General features: G+C 37.9%; 1 protein-coding gene and 1 non-coding gene across 14 annotated transcripts in view; one reads left to right on the forward strand and one right to left on the reverse strand.

The window, feature by feature from the left end:
• Nucleotides 1-11,849, forward strand: part of MCMDC2 (minichromosome maintenance domain containing 2) — a 41,041-nt gene extending 29,192 nt beyond the window's left edge. For 10 of the 13 annotated variants that reach the window (XR_005648333.1, XM_039841780.1, XM_039841788.1 and 7 more), the window contains one exon: nucleotides 3,945-6,203. Coding sequence is in view for 11 of the 13 variants with exons in the window: in XM_039841780.1 (XP_039697714.1) it covers nucleotides 3,945-4,111 (167 nt within the window). In the remaining 2 variants the exon portion in view is untranslated. Of the gene's footprint in view, nucleotides 1-3,944; nucleotides 6,204-9,789; nucleotides 9,922-10,254 lie in introns of those variants that run through there. The other 3 variants (XR_005648332.1, XM_039841784.1, XM_039841785.1) reach the window with 3 other exon arrangements.
• Nucleotides 6,571-6,659, reverse strand: LOC120585629 (small nucleolar RNA SNORD87). Its single transcript, XR_005648464.1, has one exon. It is a non-coding gene; the product is annotated as a small nucleolar RNA SNORD87 (small nucleolar RNA).

Raw genomic sequence — 11,849 nt, forward strand, 5'->3', positions numbered from 1 at the left:
AAAAATGCTGCCAATTTTACTATGACATGCCATAGAATTGTTAAGACACACTTAGATTTCAGTAAGACAAAAATGTACACCTTTGAATTTAAAAACTATGCTATTATAATATTAATTACTCCTATGATAGAATATGGCTATTTTCACTTGGTAACTATTTTGTCAAGACTTTTTTGAAGCATTTAAGAAAATGTTTGTTGAGGCAAATAAAACTATGTGAAAAATTTTTTTCCTTTAGGTACTTTTTGTTTTCATAATAAAATTCAGTTAGGTGTATTGATTTTGAAGTCTTAAGCAAGACAATGTTAAGAGCTCCTTAAATAGTAGGAAAATCATCCCTGCTCAGGGATATTTTTCTCAGATGCAAAGACCGATAGGTTGTGCTCGTGAACTAGATTTAGAAGTTGGAGCAGTGGGGAAAGAGAGGGATTAAGGAAAACTCACTGGTGTTTGCCTTGAGAAACTGAGTAGATCATGGTGCCATTCACCAAGACTGGGAAGAAAGAAAAAAGGGTTTGGGAGAAAGGTCAAATTACAGAAGTTTGAAACATCTTACAGAGATATCAATAGACAGATGAAAGAATCTGGAGTTTCGAAGAGAGTTCTACCTAGAAATATAATTCAGAAATCATCAGCACAGAGATGGTGCTCAAAGCTATGGAATGGATGAATTTGCCTAGAGACTCTAGGACTGTCCTTGAAGAATTTTAATAATTAGAAATGGGGTCGAGGAGGAAGAACTAACAAAGGAGACTGAGAAGCAGCAGCTAGAATATAGAAAGAAAATCAAGTGTAGTGTTACAGAAGCCATGAAAGGAGGGAGCAGTGTGGCCCACCGTGTCACGTGCTGAGTTTGCGTAAGACTGGATTTGGCAGGCTAGGGGTTAGGTGGCCACGATTGGAGCTAATTCAGTGGAGTGGGAATTTGGGTGGGGTAGGAAGTAAGGATATGGAGATTGCACACATAGACTACTTTGAGATGTTTGACTATGAAGATGAGGCAAGAAATAGGGTTTTAGCTAGAGAAAGATACGTGGTCCAGGATCAGATTTTTCTTTTAAAGATAACAGATCATATGATGTGCAATAGAGTGTAAACTAATGATACTACAGAAAGAGGGGAAGATCAAAGGAGTGAAGTCTTTAAAAAGGTGAGGGGACAGGATTCTGAGCACATGTGAAGGTACTGACCTCTAATAGAAGAGTCACTTCATTTTATAGAAGGGAAGACAAATGCATACAGGATCAGGTAGGTCTGTAGACGGTTATGTACTCAACACAAGGTCATCAGCTAAAAATGAAGGGTTCGAGGAAAGGAGAATGGAATATAATAGTCATCATAGGGGACAGATGAGTAAGTGTGCTAGAGGAATTCAGCAGGGTTGTCAGGCAGTGCGAGTGCACATTCGAGGTTTCTGTGGTTCATTTGAAGTGAAACCAAGAAATGCCAATTACATACGTGATTTTCTGCCTGTAGGCACAAAGTAAATGTTTGGGTACATACACAGTTGAGGTTTTGATAGGTGAATGTAGCAGAGTGATGCGGAGGGCATCACATATGTTGACTGGCAAGGGAGGGGTTCAAATTGGTTAAAAAGGGGACATGAATTGAAGGAAACAGACTGGAGGTCTCTGAAATAGAAGACCTGGAAGCTGGAAGTATAGGAGGTAATGTAGGGGAGCAGGACATTAGAACTCATGGTATTTTGAAGTAAGTTTCTGGTAATACCTGTGACCTTGAGAATATGTGGTAGAGATAGAGGGGAAAAGGTCAGGACACAGAGAGGTCAGGAGTTAAATGGAAATCACCGAAGGGCAGGCATTAGGGAAGAGAGAAAGGCTGTGAGCCAAGTGCTGTAGAAAGGGAAAGGTCCAGGAGCCACTGGGCATCAAAGGAGGACAAATTTTTATCAAGCAGAAGATGGGCAAGAATGGTCTGGAAGCAGCCAAGGTGCAGCATGCAGGCACTCATTCTGGCTTGTGATACTAAGGTGTGTGGGGTGTTTGAGAAAACGCAGCTTCACTTCAGAGAACCACAGGAAAGCAGTGTTCTCAGGGAGAGCAGGTCCTAGGTGAGGTGAAGCAGTAAAGGGAGCAGTCACAAAAGTCTGAAGCTAAAAATGTTTGCTGATGACAGACAGCTCTAGAAAGGTAGACACTGTCTGCTTGGCTAGCAGTTGTACTACTGGCCAGGCACATTTAGGTACTCAATGAAACAGAAATTTAAGAACTTAACTCCTACAGCAGTAGTCAGATTTTAATTGTTGAAATATACATAATATAAAATTTACTATCAACGATTTTTAAATGCATAGTTCAGTGGTGTTAAGTTCATTCCCATCCATTTTCCATAACCTTTTCATTTTCCCAAACTGAAATTCCGTACCCATTAAACAGTAACTCCCCATTCTCCCCTTCCCCCAGCTACTGACAATCACCATTCTACTTTCTATCTCTATGAATTTGACTTCTCTAGATACTTCATATAAGTAGAATCATATATTTATCCTATTGTGTCTGTCTGGCTTACTTCACTTAGTATGTCCTCAGGGTTCATCCATGTTGTAGCATGCACTAGAATTTTCTTCCTGTTTAAGTTTGAATATTCCATCATATTATCAACCAAAATACATATATGCATATATATCACCTTATCAAACAAGATATATACACACACACACACACACACACACACATATATATATCACATTTTGTTTATCCATTCATCCATCAGTGGATGTTTTCCACCTCTGGTTTCTACCTTTGGCTATTGTGAATAATGCTGCTATGAACATAAATGTACAAATATCCTTTTGAGAACTTGCTTTCAATTATTTTGGGTATATACCCAGAAGGAAATTGCTAGATCATGTGGCAATACTGCTAATTTTTTTGATGAACCACCATACTGTTTTCCATAAGGGTTGCACCATTTTACATTCACACCGATAGGGCACAAGGGTTCCAATTTCTCCATATTCTTGCCAATACTTTTGTTTTTGATGATAGTCATCCTTACGGCTGTGAGGTGGTATCTCATTATGGCTTGATTTACATTTTTCTAATAGTGATATTGAGCATCTTCTCAAGTACTTATTGGCTATTTTGTATATCTTTGAAGAAATACCTACTCATGTGAAGAGTTGCCTTTTCAGTCTGTTGATCGTATCTTTTAATGCACACAAATTTATTTTGATGTGGTCTATTTTTTGTTGCTGTGCTTTTGGTATTGTCCTAGAGATCATTACCAAATCCAATGTCATGAAGCATTTCCCCAGTTTTTCCTAAAGGTTTTATGGTTTTAGTCCTTACGTTTAGGTCTTTGATCCATTGAGTTAATTTTTGCTTATGATGTAAGGGGAAGGACCAGCTTCATTCTTTTGCATGTGGATATTGTTTCCCAGCACCGTTTGTTGGAAAGACAGCCCTTTCCCCACTGAATGGTCTTGGCACCCTTGTCAAAAACCATTTAACCATGTATACAAAGGTTATTATCAGGCTTTTATTCTGTTGCATAGGTTTGTCTGTCTTTGTCAGTGGTTTTTAGTAATTGAGAAATGTAGTCTTTACCCTTGGCCCACTTAACCTTTATCAAATACTAGTGTTTCCCTACCTTCCAATACCTCCTTCTCCCTACTTCTTCCACCTCTTTACATCACCATTCAACTTCAAAACTATAATGACTGTTTTATCAGATGGCAAATTTCTGTAGTTTCCAAACTAAACATCCACATATTTCTCCCACTGGCCCTGGTACCACTTTGTACATTTACTGAACCTGTTTTCTGGTCTCAAAAAAAAAGATTTAAATAATCATTATTGAAATACTCTATTAAATAGTTCAGACTTAGTTTTAAAACTTTCACTAGAACATTTTGTTGAAGTATGATATCATATTAGGAATTTTACGGAACATTTCTAATTTACTTTTCCTTCTTCATTTAGGGGCCACTGTATTTTGTGTTGCTCCAAATGCAGTATTTCCTTTTGAACTGTATAATGAAGAATATTTAGAGAAAAGGGATATCTATCTGACTCAGTGCCAACAACAGCTCCTACAGTTTATTGCCACATATGGACCTGGGACAACTATTTTTGCTAGCGATGAATAGCCAATCCAAGGAAAAAATCTTCATTCCTATTTCAGCAGTGGAAAAAAAGTGCAAATTGATTTTTGAAGTCATGCTTCAGGTAGTGTTTATTACAACATCTTTAAAAATACGAAATATCTCTTCAAATCATTTGCTAATGGAATAAGCATTAATCTAACTACCAAACCTAACAGCAGAACCTTAAAACTTAAGAGAATCCTATTTAAAAACTTTAGTTAGCCCAGTATACCAGTAAACAGATAAAAGTATATTGCAAGCTAAGCAACGTAAAGATGGTTAACTTTTATGTAGTTCCCTTGATTCGTCACAAGATGGCAATAGCGCTTTAGATGAGTACCTACAATTTAAAACTTTTTTCTTGCACTTTTGAACTTGACAAATTGATGAGTAATTTATATAACCAGAAGCCTTGAATATAAGGATTTTCATATTTTACTAGATATTGACATGTCCATTATATGTATATTGTTTTGGAAGCCCTAATTGTGGAGTCAGGAAAAGCCTTGGAAATTTCCCATTTTTTATAACCTAGGTTAAACAAACTAATTTACAACAAATCAAGGAGCACATGGCTCTTTAAACCTAAGTGGTTACAAGATACCAAAAGGCAAAGAAACCATTTGCAAATGCAGTCATTTTTGGAGGGAATATATGTACTCTCTGAAAAGGCAGACAGCATTAGAAAATACACTTGTATTATAAAATCTCCAAATCTTCAAAAGATAATTTTTTCCTGAAAGGAATGTTACCTTACCAAGATACTACCATGCACTGATTCTTTAGAAACTGGTACTTCAAGGAGTGTCTTAACCATAAGGTGGACATCTAACTCTGTGGGACTTTCACTATTTCCTTAGTCATTTGACAATCTTTATTATCCACTAGTGCCAGACTAGTTTTCAGAAGGCAGTTTTTAAAAACAAATTATAGTTCTATAAAGATCTTATTTTGTGGCTTAATTGTATTTTATAGTTTCCTGATTAAGGCAGAAACATTTCTATTTTATGATAGGATCTGCAAAATGGCCATTTTACAATTTTAAAGTGTTATTGTTCTGTTGATGAAGAGGACTAATATTGAACACTGGGAAGGATGGTTTTCAAAAGTTGCCTCTGATGTGGTTGTGCTGCCGTACACATTTTATGCTAACCCTGATGAAAGCAAATGTCTTGACCCAGCCAGGAATTCAGTTTTAGAATTCTTATCAATTCTCAAGCTCTGGACAAACTGGACTATTGTCTCGATTTTCCTTAATATTGTATACTACTTGTACTAGGATTGGGATTATTTAATTCAAATGTTAAAGCAAATTAAAACAAATTTGCAGGTTCCAGGTGAATCCTTTATTTGCAAGTAGCAATTAATTCATTTGAGAGCTTAGGAGATTCCAAACTAGTTGTTCCACACCCCTCCTTATCATGGGGTATATTCCAAGACCCCAGTGGATGCCTGAAAGCACGAATACCAAACCCTATACATACATACCTGAAGTTTAAAAATTAGGCAGTGAGAGATTTAACTAATAGAACAATTATACTATAAGTTATAAGGGTTAACATAAGCACTACCATGAGACAACTAAGTGATTACTGGGCATGTAATATGCAAAGATTCATGCTACTCAGAATGCAATTTAAAACATGATTTCTAGATTTTTTCATGTTAATATCTGCAGACCACTGGTAACTGAAACTGTGGGGGGAGAAACTACTGCATTATTTTTAAGGCATAACATCAGGTTCTGAGGGGAGGCCAGCATAGTTGTCTAGTATGCAGTGAATAGAGCCTCCAGAAATCCTCTATAAGGCAAGAAAGGGTATGAGAACTGGAGGTACTAGAAATGTCTCCCCAGCTGTCTGCCACCTCAGTCACTATTCACAGATGTGCTAGTTATTAACAAGAACATACTATCCCAATGTTAAAAACAAGTTTAACTAGTGATGATGAGAATGGAGCTGTTTAAGGTCTTGATATATTTTGAAGAAAACAGATTTTGTTGCCAGAAATTAAAAGTGCTCAAACGTGCATTTTCTACATAATTTACTGAGGCAATCAATGTTAAATATTGATTTTATTAAAATATAAATTTTCATCCTTTGCGTCATCTTCTTGAACAATTCATTTTTCCTCCCAAAATGTTGCATGCCACATCTCTGGGGGGAAAAAAACAACACAGAAACAGTGAAAAGCATTCTATACTCAAACACAAAGGAAATCATTCAGCTCACACACAATGGCAACAGGAAATGGCCGCAGACCTTTATCAGATATATTTGAATTATCAATAGATGGGGTTCCTTGACAAATCAGTTACCTGAGGCAATGAATTTTTAAACATCACAGCTGGACTTGATCATTCATCTGCAGCTACCTATATGCTGAAAGGAACATTTCGCCACTTTAGTAAAAAACAACAACAACAAAAAGTCAAGTTAGTTCATATAATCTCAATATAGATTACTGGCACCTCAGTCTTAAAATTATTTCTTCAAAGAAACCCTCAGCTGGGTAAACGGCAAAAAGTAATTTAAGTCATCATTGTGCCAGTTATTAAACCTGTCAAAAATGTATTAAGCATTTTGGTACTGCTCTTCAGAACAATACAAATATGTTAAAAAGCACACAATTTATCATTTACTTTTCGTACCTTGTTACATGCAGTTGTGCTCCTAGTGGTTTAGTCATCTTGTTTAATTTTCGGAAGACATTCATCATGACATCTTCAACTCCTAGGCTCTGTTGCACCTGAAAATCAAGTTTTTCATTGTGAATTATTTGTACTTGAACCTGTTTGGCATCTTATATGTAGGAATGGTCCAGTAAGTTTTTTCATTATCAGGAACCACAAATGTAACTATACGTGTAGTCTTCCTGACTCCTGACCCATTTTTTAATAACATGGAGACTATATAGAATTGTTAACATATCTAATGGAACACAAGAATGTAACTGCTGCTTAATTTACTTTTTTTTGGTAGTCGAAACAGATAAACCCAAAATTCAGTTATCTACGATTTAAGAATGTTAGTCCTTTTAGACTGATTAGGCCCTAACAATTCCATAAATGATCTTTCCAAGATGGAGATGGATTCGTTAGCATGAGATAAGCAGGGAAAATGGTGGCTAAATATTTATGTTCTTCACTGTGGCACTATTGATTTTAAGACATGATAGTCCTAATGAGTACCCAACCATTGCTTTTCTGTCTCACAGCTTGACAAAGATATGAGCCGGGTTAAAGGTTAGATATGACACCAAGTGTATAACCCTCCAACTAAATACATTACAATAGCAAATCTAACAGTTTTAGAGCAGACATATTTTTGTTGGCATTACTGGACACAGTCTATAAAATTAAATCCCAAGTTGCCTGAAAGCATACTTAGGTACAGCAAAGGGCATGGCCAGGGCCACCGATATCTTATAGGATACATCCAGGAGGATAAATCATTGAACCAGACATCTACTGGAAATGATTTATGAAGACATCAAATGCTGGACCTTCCAAAACAATTTATCATTTTCGAGTCCTGAAATGCTGAAATACTTCACACACAATATCAAGAGCAGACTATGGGTTATGAATAATTCCAGCTTGGAAAATTTCAGTTTAATGATTCATGGGAACTGAGAACTACAAGCGTAGTCCTTTTTGTGTAAAACCTGTAACAAGAAAAAAGAATGTTTGGAGATACATACTTACAATAAAATTGCTATCTATCCCACTACCCTCAAAAACTCAAGAGACTGGACATAAAAATCCAGATGGGCACCTCAAATGTAAGGCAGGAGGAATGAGATAGGGAAGCAAATAGATACTATGGTACTGGTATTATTCCAGCTCTTAAATGAATTGGTGGGCTCCTGTGTATTATGTTGCAGAGTGTACATGCATATCCATATTTTTATCAAACATTTAGTTTGTAAATAGGATTCAAGCCACCCAGGCCTCAAAAATAAGGATTGTAATCCCAAATATAAACTACTTTAAGCCATCACATTTGCCCTGTTAAGATTGTTTTGGATAAAGTAACGCATTTCAAATTTGGGGAGAGAAACCACATGACTATGCTAAGTCTCATCGATGAGATACTCATTCGAAACTTGTTTTTGAATAGGCAACATGTTCCATTCCAGTCACCCGGCTGTTGATCAGTTTTCTTCTCTATTTCGTCCTGAAATATACATCTCTATGTAAACGCAAGCATCTAAGAGTATAGCAGGCATTTACTGGCTTAAGAGTCTCCTATTTGGTACACATTGTTCTCCAACTTCAATGCTATGTCTTTAGAGCCTATTTGCAAAGATCGAGGAACAAATGCCGACAAGTGCTCCACTGTGTCGAGAACTGTTAGTGCGCAAACTGTCCTGTTATTTTTAAAAATCAAAGTACAGCTAGGTAAAGGTTGTGTTAATACCTGAGAGAATCCCATCCCAATTTATAAAATGCTTCCTTACTAAAGATAAATCGCCCATTTAAGGGACCTGCTACTGTATACTAGGTCTACGGTAGTATCCGCACACAAAGGTTTACGAGAAGTATAAAAGGGCTCTGCCGAAGGCTCGGGGTGGGGGGTGGGGGCGGACACGAAGCCACAGGCCGTACCGTACCTTCCAGCCGCCTCGGAACCAACTGATCAGAGGCCCTTAGTTTCTGAGCTGAGAAGATTTGGAATCTTGCGTTTACTAAAGAGAAGGGTTGGCTAAGACTCGCAGGTGGTTACTCACAAAATGCGACTGAGCGGATGGCGCGGAAGAAAGCTCGTGGCCGCGTCAAGTGGGGGTGAAAGGTGCCTCCTGGGCCGACCACGCGACGGTGCCGACCGCTCGGCTGCAGCCGGGTAAGGGACGGAGACCACCGGAATGGAGGCACCAGGCGGAACGGACGCAGGGTCCTGAAGCGGGCATGGGCTCCGGCAGGGAGTCGGGTCCCCAGCAAAAGGAGAGAAGGAACTAGGACCGCGGGGACTCCCACCTTGAAAAGCCTGGTGAGCCGCCCGCAGGCGCTGCCGCCCGAGCCGCAAGGTCCGCATGGCCTACAGCTCTGAGCGAGCCTTCACCCAACAGCAGCCAGGCGGAAAAGGAAGCGCGGCGGTCGCCGGTGGCTCTTAGGGGGCTGCCGGCCTGGCTCCTCCCCTTCCGGGCCTGGCCCCGCCCTTGCAAGCGGGGCGGGAGGCAGGCTGGGGGGTGTGCCCTGGACGTCGCTGTCTTCCTGGGCCTCTCCACCTGAGGTGGCGTGCCAGGCCTCAAGTTTACAGGAGGGGGGCTTTTGGAACTTCCATAGAGGCTTTCAAGGCTCATGAGAACCTCATCTAGAGCTAATTCATTGAGTATGTAAGTGATAACTTGCCAGTTTATGTATCTAAGCGACCAAACAGTGCTCTAAAACGAGGCTCCCATTCCTAGTACTTTATATATTTGCTTGGTATTCTACTTCCTCACATAATCCAGTGTTTAAAGAACTGGTGGTATTGGACATTTCAGTTGAGAGTAAGGGTATCTGGAATGACCGCTTCACACACTAGGAAAAAAAAAGTTTTATTTTCCATGTATTATAGCAATAGCTATTGTTTCTATTTTTATTAATAATAAGAGGGTTAAAAACATTCGTAAATCAGTCAGCTGCCTGTTTATGAACATGTAATTTGCTATCGATTTTTGTGCTTTATGTTTTACAGGCATACCTCGTTTTATTCTGCTTTGTTTTATTGCGGCCATGGATGTGTTTTTACAAATTGATGGCAAGACTCTCCAAAAAAATGACTGGCTTTATTGTAGCGATCTGGAGCCCAAAACGCAATATTTCTGAGGTATGCCTGTATTACTCTTGTTTCTCTCAATTATTATGTATTGAGTCCTGGCTGCAAAGCACTAGGTTTAGTGCTGGAGAAGATAGGTTGATGATCTTGTTGCCTGAAAGAATACACATGGAAGCATATAATTAAACAATTAATCAGTAAAAGATATATCATCTCTCCTTTAAAAATTGAATGTCTAAGAAATTGATAGAAAATCCAGTACAAAAATATGTTTGTCTCAAAGAAACATGGTATGAAAATCTAAACCTAGCAATATAAATTGTGCTTATACTCATTTTACCAAAGGATTCCTTTCTGTATAACGTTTTGCTAAATGCTTTACAGGGATTTGAATTCTTTGGGGCCCTGAGTGGACACACTTTCTTGTTAGGTAGTGATTTGGGCCTCAACCTGCCATCACAGACTCCTGAGGGAATATCACTTCTACAACCTAATTTTGCAACCTGGGCAGCCACCTCCACTAGGCCTTTGCCTATAACTAGGTGGGTGGGAGCCACCATTACTGAAAGGTGTAGAGGAGAGTGTGAAAATTAATTCTAATTTGTTTAAATGGAATCATAGAGTATGTACTCTTTTTTTGTCTGGCTTCTTTCACTCAGCATAATTATTTTGAGACTCATCAATGCTGCTGTGTGTAACAACAGTTAATTCCTTTTTACTGCTGAGTAGTATTCTTGTATATGGATATACCACAATTTGTTTATTCTTTGCCTCATTGATGGATGTTGGTTTTTTTTCAGTATTTGACTATTACAAATAAAGCTACTATGAATATTCATATGCAAATCTTTGGACATGTGCTTTTATTTCTCTTGGTAAACACCCAGGAATGGAATGGCATGGTAGGTGTGTGTTTAACTTTATACCATTTTACATTCCCACCAGCAGAGCTTGAGTGTTCCAATCATTTCACCTTCTTTGACTATGCCAACACTTGGTTTAGTCAGCCTTTTAAAAATGTTAGACATTGAAATAGGTATGTGGTGGTATTTCACTGAGCTTTTAATTTGCCTTTCTCTAAATAATAATGAGCATTTTTTGCAAGCTTATTTGTTATCTGAATACCTTCTTTGATGAAATGTCTATTCAAACCTTTTTCCCATTTCAAAAAATTGAGTTGTTTGTTTTCTTATACTTGATTTTGAGGGTTCTTTATATATTTGGGATACAAGTTCTTTATAAGATATCTTCTGCAAAGATTTTCTCCCAGTCTTTATTTTGTCTTCATTCTTTCAACAATGTCATTCAAAGAGAGGTTCTTCATTTCGATGAAATCCAATTTGTCAATGTTTTTTCTTATATGGATTTGACTTCGGGTGTTATGTCTAAGAAACTTTACTTAACTCAAACTTATGGAAGATCATTTTTTTTTTTTTTTTAACCACAGACTACTCAGTTATCCCTCAGGAGAATAAGTATGTCCTTGGATCACTCAACTAGGCTTATCAAATGGCCGTTTCTGTCAAAGATTCACTTTGAATCCCTCCCTAGCTATGTCTATATGAATTATGTCATGAATTTTACCCAAATTCAATTAACCCCCTCAACATCGAAAGATTCATCCTAAACCAGACCCTCAAAAAGCTCATAAATGTCTTTCCTTTGCCTTCTTCATTTGGAGATATTATTAAGACTATATCAAGTACAGCATATTAACAGATTGCTGTCATCCTAATTTCATTTTTATATTTTTCAAACTGAGATCAAGGAAATACTTTTTTGAATCCCCCTTATTCTGGATTATAAAAATATAGGAGGGAAAGCGCTGTGAGGAATTTAATGCAATAAACAAACATATGTGTATGTATACGCACTGTAAAAAAAAAGAAAAGAGACTATTTCAAAGCAGTGGTCTCCCTTGCTTCCCTTATCCTCCCTCCTTTACAAGTTTTTGTGATAATAAACTCAGCTCTGCTTAC

This window comes from Pteropus medius, unplaced genomic scaffold, assembly GCF_902729225.1.
Source record: "Pteropus medius unplaced genomic scaffold, Ma_sr-lr_union100, whole genome shotgun sequence".
In the NCBI taxonomy this organism is placed as follows: Eukaryota; Metazoa; Chordata; class Mammalia; order Chiroptera; family Pteropodidae; genus Pteropus; species Pteropus medius.